The 16,359-nt window shown below is 32.7% G+C and overlaps 1 protein-coding gene across 1 annotated transcript in view; it reads left to right on the top strand.

The window, feature by feature from the left end:
• The window catches only part of dysf (dysfusion), a 359,371-nt gene that overhangs the window by 333,029 nt on the left and 9,983 nt on the right, over positions 1-16,359 (top strand). The window contains exons 9-10 of the mRNA XM_014432053.2: positions 6,525-6,776; positions 10,003-10,559. Coding sequence (XP_014287539.1) covers positions 6,525-6,776; positions 10,003-10,559 — 809 coding nt within the window. The remainder of the gene's footprint in view (positions 1-6,524; positions 6,777-10,002; positions 10,560-16,359) is intronic.

Below are 16,359 nucleotides of genomic sequence, written 5' to 3'. Positions count from 1 at the left end.
AATTACTGGATTATTCGCTTATTAATTGTATTATATTAAAAAGATTGAACAAATATTTTTCATTTTCAAGCCATCAAAATTGTGAGTATATATTACTACTGCTATCTACTTCCTAATAAGGACGGAACATTTACGAAATGGGATATTATTTGAAGCTAAAACGTTTCAACTACTAATAATTTATTTACTCCTTTCATACTAAGAAATCTGAGAAAGAATATTTTTTAGATAACGGAAGTTCTTGTAATTCTTATTTATACAGTTTTACTGTGAGTATCCTTGTCTATCCTAACCAGTGTGGTATTCCGCCTTACAAACCAAGCCAGTAGGGTTCTTACAGACAACGTATTGGATCAGAAACGGTAATTTTATTCCTGTACCATCCTGTGAATATCGACAGCGGCCTAGAGCCATTATTGTCAAGATATCCTTCCCATATTTCTCGATCGGTCCCCAAACGAGCTGCTCCCGCCTAACTGGATACTCGCCCTTATTTGCCTCTCGAGGCTGTTCCAGGACCAAAAGAGGGCACTCGGGCTATAACCCTTCCTCTTCGATTGTCCTCCTCATCTGAATTTCTACCTTCTGTTGTCAATCCGCCATATTCTTGGATAACCAGCTCAATAAATTTGTCACCGTAGCATTCTACATTAATCAAACGGTTGCCGCACCTTAGCAAGTATTTCTAAGGAAGTACATTTAATGCCTTCATCGAAACTCTAAATTATTACTATAGTATCAAAACCATGAGAATATTATTATTCTAACTTACTGCAAGGCCTCTATTCACATCATCCCTGAGGCGGTGCCATTGACAGAAGGACATTAATGGGAGGAGGCCATCAGGTTCTTCGCCGCATACCTCTCCAGCGAGACAGTTCTAATCGCCTGTAAAGTGCACCGTAATCACCTGGTAATGGAGAGGCAAGAACCGCTGATTGCAGCTCATGAGGACGGCATCAATGAAACCTCGACTTCTTTCTTTTCTGGCCCCGCTCCCATTCACCGGATTAAAAGGACCTCTCCTCTAATAGAGACGCAGGAGCTGCAACAATGGCGGTGTCAGAGTGTACCTGAAGCCGTGGGAACAGCCCTGACGAATGGTCCGACGGTAACTGTTGATAAACTCAGAGCCTGCCCACGATTAACGATCTCACATGCCCTGGCACCTTCCTAATAAACAATGATAATCAAGGATTTCAGGTGATTCCTGGGATGGGTATTATTATCCACGAAAGGTTCTTGACATAATGGCTTGTCTTCTCTTATGAGCTTATATTTTCATTCTTCATATCATATTAACAAACTAATGGACAACAAAATATCACGTAAAACATTTGTAATATTGTTAGGGGGGAAAAAACAACGATAAACCTGTCATATTTAAATAAAAATACTAAACAGAAAAAAAATTAAAACAATATATGAACATTTTAATGTGTTTTTTTTACTTATATATTTAAATTGATAACACAACTAAATTAAATTTAATATAAAATATATCACTTAAAACATTTGTAATATTGTTAGAAAAAAACAAAAAAAAACAAAGATGAACCTGTAATATTTAAATAAATATGTTAAATAGAAATAAATTAAATTAATGTCTGAAGATTTTAATGGTTTTTTTTACTCATGTATTTAAAATTATTTATTATCGCTTCCAGGTAACAGATGATTATACAATTAATAGCCTGGTAAAACTTGACTTATATATCTTTTATTATTTTGTTTTCTATCTCTTATACAATAAAAATATGGAGAAACAAAAATCTATGAATTCCACAGCTGAAATTATAATTAAGACAAAATTCACGATTTATCAACTGCTTAGTAAAAAATAAATAAAGGAGTAATCTAAATGATTGTATACATTCACAAAAACATAATATTCAACAAAAAGTTAAAAATGAATTACAAACGTAAATTGTAAAAAAAAATAATCATGAATAATTAAAAAAGCTTTATTAAAAGAAAAGAACATTCAATACCAATTCAAAAATTAGATGCTCGTATTTCGTTTTATTCGGGTTACAATAGTATGGTTTAATATTAGCCAGATACTATAATTTGCAATGTAATATAATATATACTAACGATTCTTCTCTTATAAACACTTTTTCTTAATTACAAATCTTTGAAAAATTAACCATATTGTCTGCGTTAGTTCACTAAACGAATTGCCATTAGCTCCTTGTATATGACAATGTTTTAATTACAAGAACATCTATCATTTTTCATTAAAAAAAACTACTGTTTTATTTAAGTAAAATTATTAACATCTAAATCGTTAAAAATCATATAATAATAAAATAAATCAAGAGAAGATGGTCGGGGAGGGGGAGGTGTGGACAGCAGAAAAAAACCAAAAGAAACCAAAGAATTATTTATTTGGGCCGACGTTCGACCAGATTCAGGTATTCATCAGGGTGTTATAGGCAGATTCCTGCTAAACTATCCTGAACTCTTCCAACATCTCTTATATATCTACGGTCAACTATCTTCACCTCAATAAAAGGAATTATAGTATAGTTGTGTAATGTAGTCCAATTAATTTAACTTTGCTTCAAAGAGATACTATTTAATATTTTCTTTAAAGAACTTCACAGTTAGCTCTATTTGAGACGTCGTTAATTTAGACACCATTAGTGGTACAAGAAGAAAAGCGCCTACTCATGAGAATTCAATAACAGTGATGGGTTGACAAAAAAGGAAGCTAACGATTGGGACCTCCGAGGAGGTAATGAAACATCAACAACGAAAAAAGTTGGGATTAAATGATCTCGGTATGCAATCCTTGAGGAATCTTGTAATTTTGAATGTTTGTTTTTTCATAATTTTTGAGGAGGAAGGAAGGTAGAGGTTAACAATTACTATTCAAAAATGATTAAAAAAAAATTACAGACCTATATTAAGATCTTTATATATTATATTAGAAATAAATTTCCTATTAAGGTGTTTTCTTCCATAATTTTTAATGATTCATTACTGGTAGCGATCAATGAAAAGGCTAAGGACTTAATTCTGATTATCTTTAGTATTACTTTGCATTAAATGAGTGGTTGTTTCATTTTATCAAACAGATACACTGAAAACATCCATGCTAAGAATTACATTCATTTTGATAAATTACATTAAAATATTAATTCCCATCTAGAACTTCAATTTAAAATTCTATGGTTCGTGATCCCTACAAATTTTAGACAAAGCTATCGGTCTCCATTCGTCTTAGTTCTTCTTGAAGTCTCATAAAATGAGATAAAAAAAAAAAATTGAATAGAGTCCCTTATGGTAACAATTAAAAAAAAAAATATATATATACCGCTTAAATCATAGTTCTGTTCTTAACGAGGTGCTAATTGCATCTTAAGCCTTGAGCAAACCGTTCAAGGGGGTTATATTATATACTCCCAGTCATTATGAGTTTATGAATCATACTAACAGGAAAAAGTAAATTTATCATATAAAAAAATGTGGAACTAAACCTATCCACAATCAGGAAAATAATATTGATTTTAATTGTCAATTAATAAAAACATGGATAGTTTTTGATATGTTGAAATTGAAATATATAAATTTTATTATAATTTTATTATATTCTTTTAAATGCATTTCAACTCATTTTTGGTTCTTTTAAACAAATGCAATTATAAATTACACTTCCAGGTCTGTTTCATTTTACGTCAAACACTGCTTTTGTCGTCTTCTATTTACGAAGGAGTAAATAGTTTATTTTTATGTTCTTCACAACCTGACTATTTCTGGCATAACCACTCTGACAGGGTGGTTATCCTATATTTTACCAACCAGTTTTAGCCAGAAAGGGAAGGTAAAGATTGTTTCCGAGGGTTCACCACGAACAACATTTCAACCTCCGCAGGCTGATTTCGCTCCGGAACTGTACCGTTTCTGATGTTAGGTTACTAAGATGACACTACTTTAATACCCATCAAATATTTTATATTCATAATTGATTCTTCGCGAGAAGAACTTTTTAAATGTTTTATAAAGTTGTATCTATGAATCAAAATTATCTGGCTGAATTAAACTCATATTTAAGTATCGTTTTATCAACTGAATCTGAAATTTCCCCGAACCCATATTTCTCACCACCTTACGGCAATCACTTCTAGGAAGTCGCGCAAAAGAGTGGATAGGCGTCAGTGAAAGTGCCAAAAGTCCAGATATTATTCAACACCCCCTAAAAGATGTTTAGAAAGTTATGAGCTAGAGCGCGACACGGTCGAGTGGCTAAGGCATCTACCATCTCGGACACGACGTCGTATCTTCGCTCTTGTTTCGGCGCTTCCTCCCCCGCCGTATCTCGGGGCCACCCGCCGGGTCATCGGTGAACCTTCGGATACCTTACCAGTCAGATATTAAAAGGAGACTGCGAAGTATGGTCCGCTAGTACCTGAAATAAGAGATTGTGCCGAGCACGATCGCTCGTTAATAGTTCTTTTTTAAAATGAGGAATATTTTAAAAGTTCTCTATAAATTAAAATTTTAAAACTCATTCTAGTTCATTAAAGTAGATTGACTGAAAATTAGTACAATAAGTAAAAATAAAAAGTTATTTTTATAGAAATTGAAAATCTTAACCAACATTGTAATTTTATATTATTTTGTTTGATAAAACGTGTCAAAATCTGCTAAAAATAAAAATCCCTCCAATTTTCTATGGTCATAAATCTCCATATAATCTCCGTAGTCTGTTTATAGGCTTTATTTAATTTTTTTTTTTAATATTATTTAATGTGTAAATTTCATTCCAAATCAAAAGAGCTGAATGTTATAACTTTGTAATATACCTTTTAATTTAATTGCTGAGAAATATATATAAAATTAAACAAATACTAGTGAATATGAGAGCTGCAAAACGAAACCATTAATCGACATAGAATCTGTGAAATTCTCTCTGTACTAAAATTAAACCTATGGAAAACAGGCTATAGGTACCAAACCTTCAACCAATACTTAAACATACACTGTTAAATAAACATCTCCAATACTTTAAAAAAAATATTTCAAAATTACTTGTCTATAAGGGAATGAAAAATTCAAAGCTATGTATCGTCTTTATTACCCAACAGTAAGAATATAATTTTAACAAAGATCTTTAAGATTATATACATCTATTCTAATGAATTAATAATAATTAGGTCATTGTTATATTTCAGTTATTCAGATTTGACGAATGCACGACATGTTTACCACCTATATGATTCCTAATCAACTCTAAAATTCAATACCATCCGTATCAAACCTTGAACTCATATTTGATCATAACGTTATCTCTAAAGAATCACATTGCTCTAGTTTCCGGTTCGTTCCGCAGTCTATCATTGTAGATTCATTATCATAGTAAAAGTGGTTTATTATTCTCAACACCTTATCTTCTACCCGCACTCGTCAATTTCTTCTCTCCTTACAGTCTCATTTTAACTACAACTGTTCGGTTCACAATGGCAACTTGTTGCAATTAGGGCCTGTTGAGAATATTGAAGGATTGTTTCCCATGGTCTTTTTTCTGGCACCTTTCTTCTAAAAAGAAAAAAAGTTTTATTTCTTCATATGTTTATTGCCCTCCTTGTATTTGTCAACTCCTTTGATCCCTACCTGAAATTCACTGTATTCCGCTCCAAAAAAAATTTTAAAAAAATAATAAGCAGTAGGAATTCTTGTACAGTTAACATATTTCTATTCTTGTTATTCAGGTGTTTTGTAATATCTAAAGGTATATAAAGGTGTTTTGTAATATAAACATCATTTAAAAATTCTTGATTGCGTAAAATCTTTCTTAAATTTCCCTTTTTTCGCTTCCAATCTCGCAGCGCTTATTCTCTTTCCACAAACCTCTTTATGTTTGTTATAAGATCTATTTTTTTATTCCTTGTGTCAGATCTTTCTCCTATACTTTGTTGATTAATTTTTATTTGTTATATTTATCTCTTTTTATATATTTATATTTATGTTTATTACGATTAAATTGAATGAAGAAAGTACGGGTAGTGGTAAAAAAGGGTACACAAAATAACAGAAAAAATATTTATTAGTACCTAACGTTTGGCATGGGCACTGTCAGCAGATGCTAGAACGTAGGTGGACGAAGAGACTGTAATGGGAACAACCAGGAAGATGGAGGAGAGGGAGACCCCGAACCCAGTGGAAGGACTGCGTGGGGAAAATATATATGCGAAATAATATTAGAAGATCCTACCCTGAATGAAGGTATGGGTAGCCTGTTACAGTGGCATAACAGAAAATTGATCCATAGCAAGAATAATCAGAAATGGATATTTGTAGTATAATATTACGATAAGGTAATATATAATTGAATACGAGTACTTTGGTCACTATTAATTTTTTTTCGGCTACTTTATATATCTTCTTTGACCGCCACCCTGACCTTATTCCTGCATGTCTTTAAGTAATGATCTTCCTATACTATAAAATATTACTGTTATGCCATCAACACTTTCCTCAATCGATAACATAATTAATGATCTTTATTATTGTTGCAGTGAGAGTGAGGCAGGAGTGATGCGGAACAACAGCTGGCTGTACCACTACTACACGGTGCAGTCCAAGCTGCAGTACGGCTTGGGGTACGAGGGGGCGGGAGGGGGGCGGCTGGGGAGCAGCGGGAGCTACTTCCACCAGCCCCTCTACCAGGAGCCACCCCCGCCTCTCCCTCCCTACCACCACCACCAGGTCCAATCCCCCCACCACCACCATTCCCCCCACCAACCGCTCGCGGCCCACGAGCATTTCAGGTCAGTATCATTCTTCAAATATAACTAAAAACCTTTGATATAACTTTTTTTAAAAGAAAATCTACAGCGAAGGTGATGTTTGCCTAGTTATCTACATATGGCCAACCTATCATAACCACAGTGGGGGTCAAGTTTTTCATTTTGTGGACCACCACTTAATGAAAAAAGTCAACGCCTTCAGGCCGGATTCGAACCGGCGTCGTCCCCTGATCTCAGAACGATAGACCTAGGCCTAACCATTTGAGCTATGGACGGCCCAACCCAATTCTTTTAATTTCTACTTAAAAATATGCATTTCATACTAGAAATCAATCTATCTTAGACCAGAAAGAATGTTGAAAGGCTCAAATCAAATCAACAGTATTATCTCTATCGCTTTTAGTTTAACTTCGAGCTCTAGGGATTTTGTCTTTCCTCTTACTTCTTCCTTGATGACAGGCCTGCTCGCCACCATGTGACGTTGGAGAACTTCCTAATTAATTCTTATACATACCATATGGAATAATATAAAAGATGGTGAATCCAAAAGCAGTTCGATTAATATTCAACAGTATTCAAAATTGATTAATGATATGTATCCATGAAAGGCGAGTATTCATTAAATTGAAGACTCCGGGTGAACGTACTCGCAGGCTATAGTTGAGCACTTTTTACAAAATTTTAAGTATTTCTACGGGACTCTTCGGCTTTTTGAACATTTCTTGTAGCGTTAAAAATCAAAATTGAGACTTCTTTTAAAAATAAACAGGCATGGACAATAAAAGATGAACGCCTAATTAAATATTCTAAATACTTTCTGACCAAGCCCAAATATTGGGAAAGAAAAAAGTGTTTAGTGACAGAGGAATACATCATTAAATAAAAGAAACACTTAGTCTTTCTCTTTTGGGCTAAATGTAAATATTTCATAATAATTTCAATACTTCTTTCTATGAAGATAAACCTACGATTAATAATAAAGAAATTGTAAACCCGCAATCTATCTAAATCAAATCAACCCTATTTATCGAAACCACAACCGTTACAAGAGTATAACAAATATAAATTACATCCTTTTAAAAAAAAGATGAGCTTTCGAAGTATTACTGCATCGAAGAGACAGAAGAATGTTTCGCGACCTTAACTTTTATTGACCAGAATCGTGTTTTGGCCATTAATTTCTGAAAGGGTACTGAGGATAATACAACAGAGTTCTATTACAGTATCGACACATTGTTTTTTTAAAGTCCTTCATGGTTCACTTACTATCGATATTGATATATAGTCGAACTGTCCATTAACAACGTATTAACTAACGATTTGAAAACGTTTCGTCATGATACGATTTTATTTCAGTGAATTCCAATTATTATGTCTGTAGTTCAGAAATAAAATACGCTATTTTACATTTTCTAAACGTAACAAGAGAACAGTTTTGAATGTTTCTCTACGAATTAATGAATGCTTAACATAATTATTTTTTCAAAATGCAATTCAACTCTTCTTGTTGTTGGTAGAGGCATAATCCCTGGTAAAGAAAAAACTTTTTAAATGTGTAATGCCTGATAATAATTTGACGTTAAACGGAAATGGTATTCACCTTACAGATATATATAATTTTAGATAAAATGTAACCGGGCTGTCCCAAAAAAATACAAAAGCCAATGACAAATGCGATAGTGATGATTCCGTTTTCCCGTCTTTGTGTGACTAAAATATTGGAAGCAAAGGCTAGTTTATCCTTTTTTTTTTTACTCTCCTACTAGGACATTTTGAAATACGGGGTGTGGAGAGGCACGAGGTTATCTTATGGGTAATCAACCGATCTAGAGTGGAATAGAGGAGATTTTTTCATCGAATCGTCACGAAATAAAATTCAACATGTCTAAGCCGAAATCGAACCGACGCCGAAGCTGAATCGATGTTCCTATGTGCTCATGCCATAATTTACTTTCCACTGTTTTTTCTTATTTTCCTGCATTCTCGACCTCTCTAAGGATAATTGTGGTTTAACTCGACAATGGTGCTGTTTAATTTTATTTAGGCCAAAATTTTGGAAACATATTTGTATGTAAAAAGATAATTTACATACTTCGTTTTCAATTTAACCCTCTGCGCCATATGTGGGAATAAGGGGCCCAGAGTTATATTTTTTATCTTATGCTTAAATGTTCTGAATTCATTTCTTTTTTTATTATTTCTTTTTTTTATTTTATTTTGTATAATCCATTTTCATGCAAATAAATGCATTATATTGAATGTATGCTTTGATATAAAAATTAGACAAATAATTTTAACGACATAAATCGCGTTAAGGATAAATTAAATATATGTTAACATAATATTAGTTTGGTAACTGTGGTTTAAAAACTCAAAATGGTTCATCACACCTTTTAACAAATAAAATATATTTCAAACCACTTTAAATAAAAGGAGTCCCAGAACATATTTTTTATCTTACAGATGTTAAAATACTGCCTCTACCTTCCCAATGCATTGAAGAAGAAAAGATGTAGAGATAATTTTCGTAATTAAAAAAATTGGAACGCCTTTAAATACTTTATAATCGAATGGGAATAATAGGAAGAGAAAAATCAGAGCGGGAATCAGTAGGGATTCATTAGTAGATAGAGGAACAAATGAGGATGGCGTTAGTGAAGGAGGTGGTGGGACCAGTAGCGCTGCGCTATCTGATCCTCTATCCCCGGAGCAGGACCGTATTTTTGCCCAAAGGCTCCTGTGCTCCTTGTCATTAAAGCTAATTACCGCCTGCTCTGGGTGTGTCCCGGATCCTTAGATAAGGGTCCCAGAGGTCGTCTAGTTCGTTATTTTTGTGTTTATTTAAAAAAAGAAAAATCAGGGTTATCCTTGGGCACGTAGGAATTCTACGCCAGGGAAAAGTTTATGATATGTTAAGTACCCGAATAATAATGTCACACTTATTAGAGAGAAATAATGGGTTAAGAACAGGAGTAGACTGTCGTTTCATTATTTATATTCCACATTCACTTTGTATCACTCCATGTATTGTCCATTAGCATTTATTTTCATCTTGCGATAATAGTAATAAATAAATCTTGTATTTACTATGATGAAACAAAAAAGAAAAACGCTGTTGACTACTTTCCTGTTTCTTTACCACAAATTACTGATTCACTAAACTGCTAATACACTTTTAATATTGAATGCCCTATAGGAAGAACTATCGGCTTATACAATAATTGCAATTACTTTTCTTCTTACTTAGGTACGGCAGAAGGAGCGAAGTACCCGAACCAGTGGACTACAGCGTTCACCACGAACAGGCTGAACCATCCCCGCGAAGTTCGCCAGCTTCTATCGTGGACTTGGACAGCGGAGGTGGCACCGTCCTCTTGTCTTCGACGCAAAGCCTAGGCAGGTCGAGACTCCTGGTGACCAAAGCAGCGACGACCCTGGACCCCGCGGAGATGATGGAACAGTGGAACCCCAGCCCTCCTTGGTCGGACACCACCGTCCAGAAGGTGCCGGATATTCTTCACCAAGACCTTAGTCCTTATGTGACTACTACCCCACCCACCCCTGGCTCCGGGGTTTCCTTTCAACAGCCGACGACGTTCACCTTCGACTGGACACCCGAACAGTACGTACCACCTCCACCTCTTCTGGACCCTGAGGAGCACACGCTTCTCGGTTGTTTCTCTTGGACCACAGGGCCATCGGATCACAGGCTGTTCCCACTCCAACCTCCACCACCCCCTAGGCCTAGCCTCATAGTAAGGGTCGACCAGGATAGCGAACACCTCCTCCTTCATACGATAAAAGGTGAGTTATCTTTATATTATATTACTAATGTACAACGGAACGTGAGACATAACGGGATTTTAATTAAATTTATTGTGTTCTAAGAAATAATAATCCTCATTGTTATTCGGGAGCAGGGTAGCTCAATGAGTAAGGGGTTCTGCTACTACCTCCAAGAAACCGGGTTCGGCAGGAAGCTGACAGTGGTAGACAATTATTTATTCTGCAGCCGTGAGTCAACGCTGTGTGTTCTGAACCACATCCAGTCTCTATTAATTGGGGGCCCTTAATGGTGGAAAAATATGACGGTTGAGTGTCTAGAACAAATAACCTGCTTGTCTTTTGTTCAAGAAAAAATACCACATTACTAAGTACTAACCCTTGATGTGTTGTAGTGGTACAGATTCTTATTTTTCTCACTTAGTGTTATAATGATTATTTAAGATTGTCCCACGTGTAAAATAGTTACAGTTTTGAATTATGATATATAAAGTTTGGTTAAACAGACAGTAAGAGTTCTGCAATTATTTAATGAGATCAAGTAAACAATTTTTCCACTCATAATTTTCTTTAATTTATTTCATTTGTCCATAACAATGTTTCGGGCCGTCACCACATAGAATAAATTCACCTTAATTTACCATTTTCTGTAATATTAATTTTGATACATTATCTTTTCTCCTTATTTAGTCCACCTTATGAAAACACAAGAATACTTATGCTGTCTACAAAAAAATTCAAAATTCCAATTATATGTTTCAAATAAGCAAAATGTTTTTTGTTTTTTTAAAACTTATAGTAATGATCATTATTTTAAGTAAAACTGATAATGTCGATAACTTAACCAGTCTTAAATTTTCTACCTCTATTTTTTACGAAGACGAAATTTCTATAAAGTTCTGTACTTAAACACTGTAACAAAATCATTATTCCTAAATTACTATTATGCAATATAATCCTATCTAGATGGTTAACTATTTTATATTTCTAATTTATTTATGATATCAGTTTAAAAAGCACTGAAGTTATTTTTATCGGTTTTAAAATTGACTTGTATATTTTAGTTATGAGTATAGCCTCTGTTATTTTCCTGTCTTTAGTGTGATTAACTGTTTCTAATAATTGTGGATTTTTTAAATCAAAATTGTTTTAATAGTTTTATTAGGTTATTGCCTCATTTAGTTTCTTTTTGTAAGGGTGGTTTGAGCAAGAATTTAATAATCGATTATTTGTGACCAATTTTTTCATCAAGTAGATCTTTAATTTACCACTATTATCACATGTTATGCCTATATCTAGGAGTCTTATTAAGTTCTTAACTAGTCTTTCCAATGCGAATAATATTCTTTTATTAACGGTATTTACCTATTAATACTGTTTTTTCTAGCTATCTTTTTTTATAATGCTTAGTAAATCATCTATTTTAATTTTTAATAATAAAGGTTTAACGTCAAGTTTTATATTTTTATAAAATCTCCTCTCCCATCGGTTATTCTTGTAGTTGCTTATAATACTATCCATTGTATTTAAAATAATTTTATTTTATACATAAGTTATAGATAATTTTTTTTTTTAATGGTTGTATTTCTTTTAATAATATCCCAATCATCTTCTATAAACTTAAAGCAATCCTTTGTAGGAAAACTAGTAAATAAGGATTTTTCATCCAAACTAAATATTTCAAAATTTTTGTAATCAAAAGTTATTTTGTTTGATATTTTTTTTGTCATTTCTAATGAGTTAGGGACATCATATTTATTATTTCTGTTTAATTCATTTAACATGGGGTTTAATTCATTTAGATAGTGCTTAGCTAGGTCCGTTTCTGTTGTTAATAATAGACCTATAATCCTTATTCAGTGTATGTGATTATAACAACTCCTGATTGTAATATCTATAATTATTTAAATATATTCCAGTGATTGTATATTGCCTTAAAATCTAGCTAATGCATACTTTGTTGTTAAGATCAGGATGAGAGAAAATTTGTCATTCCAACAGTATCAATACATTTTAATTAGATTAAAGTTTAAAAAAAAATAATAACGGTTTCTGGTGATATGTGAAAAAATTTAATCTCTTCAGCAAGTGAGAAATATTTTAATTTTTGGTTATAGTTGGAGATTTTTGTAAAAGGCTTATTTTGGACCCTGACTCAGAATATGAAGTTAGTTTTTATTCCACCTTTTTTTATAATTACTTTCGTTTTTCAATTTCGTTGTTAATTCGATATTCTGTTCTTTTATTTAATTTAATCCTAATTTTTTGTAACTAATTAAAATCCATCTTCTACTCATTTAATATCCCAGGTCCAAAAAAAGAAACAACCGAAATTTTGTTCACGTGCAAGAAAAATTAAATAAGTTTGCATATTTTTTTAATTCATCTTGAGACCTCTATTACTGCTCTATAGTTTGATCCAATTGATTCCTATGATAAGAAAAAGTATAGGCTTGCTAGACTTGTATGCAATAAAAAGTTACTCGAATGTATTTAAACAGTTATAATTACGTACGATATTCTCAAATACAAATTAACCATATTATTCCATTTACCATGTTTTGACGTCTTGTTGATGCCATTGTCCGTTGTCTAAGGATAAATTCAGTCCCATGCACCCTAATGACATAACATTAGAACCACGTCTAAGGGTCACTGATCCTTTGAACTGAAATGATGAGTACTAGAAGTAGGATATCTGTTCGATGCATAGATCCCCATTATAGTTACGTAACTCATGTCCATTTCACTGGAGCCTCCGGGATATAGTTGGTTCATGTAACAGCCCTCTTTCTGCTCATTGTTATCTAACGTCAATTTGTATCATCTAGTTGAAGAAAATAGGAAACATTGTGATTTAGGGTAACTATGCAATATACTATATATGACCGGTTCATCCAATACATTAAATTATATCCTCAGCTGCAACCAAAGCCTTCTTGTAAATTGTTCAGTTAACGTTTTCCAGGCGACGAGTAGATGGAACACCTCAGTTTACAGCGCATCATCTGTTAACGCCTTCAGCTATATTACGGCATCAATGTCAATTCTGAAGTGCGATCTTTGTTACCATAAATAAAATGTCGAAAAAATTCCCACTAACCAAAAATACAAAAACTGTTAAATTTTGTTCCTTGGCATACCCTGAGACTGATAGTAATTTCATTTTAATAATTTTGACCTGCATATTTATGAAATATAATAACGTATTTATCCTGACAGACATACCCCAACTTTAATCTTAAAAATATTTTTACATATTGATAGCGCATCTCCTATGATTAATTTTTCATAATCTACTATGATTATTTGATATTTTTCGGAACGAACTTAAATTAATTTGACTCCCCCATAAGGGGTTTTCCTTATAATTTATATTTTATAGCAGTGTAAGTGATTAGCAATATTTTTATTATTATTTGCTATTAAAATACACTTTAAGTCTGTGGTTGACATTTTTTGTGTCAATATCTGTAAATTAATTATCTTATATTTTAATTATGAATTAAAATAACATAAATACTTTTTTTTTGTTCAGTTCATACTCCGGAGATGTACAAAATTTCAAGTTCAGATGACCAGTAATTATTTATGAACCATCATTACTTCTTTGTATTTTCTTATACAAAAGAGCCGCCAGATGCCCAGATATTACCTCCCCTAAATGTCCTTATAATCTCAGGACACTTTCTCATTAATATGGAATATTTCTTAAACGACCCGCATCGCCGGCCTGCATTATCCTTAAGGAGAAGTTTAGCCGTGTCCTTTCTTCGCCCGAGTCCTTTGACGGCTTCCTAATTGTCCGTCATAGTCCGGCCAGTTTTTGCTGTCGCCTTGGGTGGCGGTAGTAAGTCGTTTTTAATAAGGTCCCGGACCGGAAGTCTGCCTTTCTTCGAGTGCGCAGTAGCTTCCTGGTTCTAGAAGGATTGAGGCATGGCAAATAAGAAATAGTGTTGCAGATATGATTTGAAGTCCTGGGTAGTCATTTTAAATACCATTGGTAGGGAAACAAATAAAAAATTACTGGTGGAGACTATGAGGTATGGTTAGTTACATCATCTATTAAGGGAAGGGGTTAATCGAGTTCAAGTCGTTACGCTATTAGTGAGTGGAGCGATACCATAACTACCAGTTCAGGAATTCGTTTCATATTCGTCTGATGAATGCAACAGAAAGACAGAAAATTTTAATTATTTGTTGCCTATGGATAAGCAGAATTTCTATAAGGTTTGGTACTCTGCTTCAACTGAGCAATATACATTATTTTCTAGTTAATTCATTACCTATTTTATAAAAACATACATGTTGCTAATTATTTTATTCCATCAGCCAAAAAAAAAAATTCATATCATAATAATTTCTTTGCATATTTTAACACTTTTACTGCATAGTTCATTACATAGTTTTGAACTTTTTATGTTAGCTTCTTCAGATGTCCGATACTTTCTTACTGAAAGCTGGATCTCTGCTTTCATTTCAATTTTATAGCAACGATCTAAATGTAATAGGATTTTAATTTATTCCACTAAATTAAAAATTAAAAATTTACTTTATATTCCAAATTACTTATTAAAATAATCAAATATTTAACAGTTAACTAAGGCCGAGACTATATGAGCCTAATTCTCGACTAGGAGTATAACATATTATATTGACTATGTATAACCCAGATTTGCATACTTAAAATGCCAAGTCGCCCTCTCACTTTCCACTAACTTATTAGCATTTCTCTTTTGACAGTTTATCTTTTCCAGAGCTCCGCATTTATTATTGTATTTATTAATTATAACAATAATAATCTTAATACTTTATGAAATTATTAACTATTTATAAAAGTAGGAATATAGATTGTACCCTCTGTACGTAAACAGTAAACATTTTATTTCACCCTATCTTATTTACTTAATAGCTGGAACTAGTTCGAAGCTGGGCGTTGATGACCTCAGGGTTTTACGCCCTTAAGCCCCAGACAACAACAACAACTAGTTCAAATCAATTTTTTTTAAATAACTAAGAATAACTGATTGTATAAAGAATCGGTGTATTGTTCTCAAAAACTAAATCAAACCAGTAAAAAAATAAATGTTTCGGACTCGGAAATATGAAAGGGGAAATTTACCAGTTTATTATACTTACTTCAATATAATGATACAGGTGTGGTTAGTTGAAATATAGATTACGAAAATATAGATGATATAATTATAGTTATAATGACAATTGAAATATTAATATACAATTCTTCGTATATTTAAGTTTGGAAAGTAATCAGTAGAAGTGAGATTTATCGGTAACGTTTGTGGTATCGGCATATACACCTCATTATTAATGTTGTTATTAACAATTTCTTTGTCGGTTTCTACAGATGTTAGATATTATATTTTTTTGGCATCCGATTTCATCATATTATTTCTTACTTCCTATCTCAGAAACATCTTTGTAATAAAACTGACTATGTCTGTATCGGTATTGCGGGTTCATCATATATCAGAGGGAATCATATAAATAGAAAATTTATAATTTATGAAATAATAATTTGACCAATGACTTAAAATATTGTGGAGGGGGAAATAGATAAATCATATAATAAAAAAAATGACTATTCAATCAATTAAGGCTAAAGAAAGAAATATTGTGCTAAGAGAGAGAGAACAAAGGCAGAGAAGAAGGAGGAGGGGAAGAAAGGGAGAGGTGGAGAGAGAACCTGTGATTAAAATCTTCCTGTTGCTTGATTATAAAATTAAACAAAATTATTTTAAACTTAAAATGACTTCTTTGTAATTATTATTTTTTTAAAATAATATAATATTTAATAATAATA

This window comes from Halyomorpha halys, unplaced genomic scaffold (assembly GCF_000696795.3).
Source record: "Halyomorpha halys isolate HHAL.00 unplaced genomic scaffold, Hhal_1.1 Scaffold1023.1, whole genome shotgun sequence".
Lineage (NCBI taxonomy): Eukaryota > Metazoa > Arthropoda > Insecta > Hemiptera > Pentatomidae > Halyomorpha > Halyomorpha halys.
This window is presented reverse-complemented; position numbering and strand designations above follow the sequence as displayed.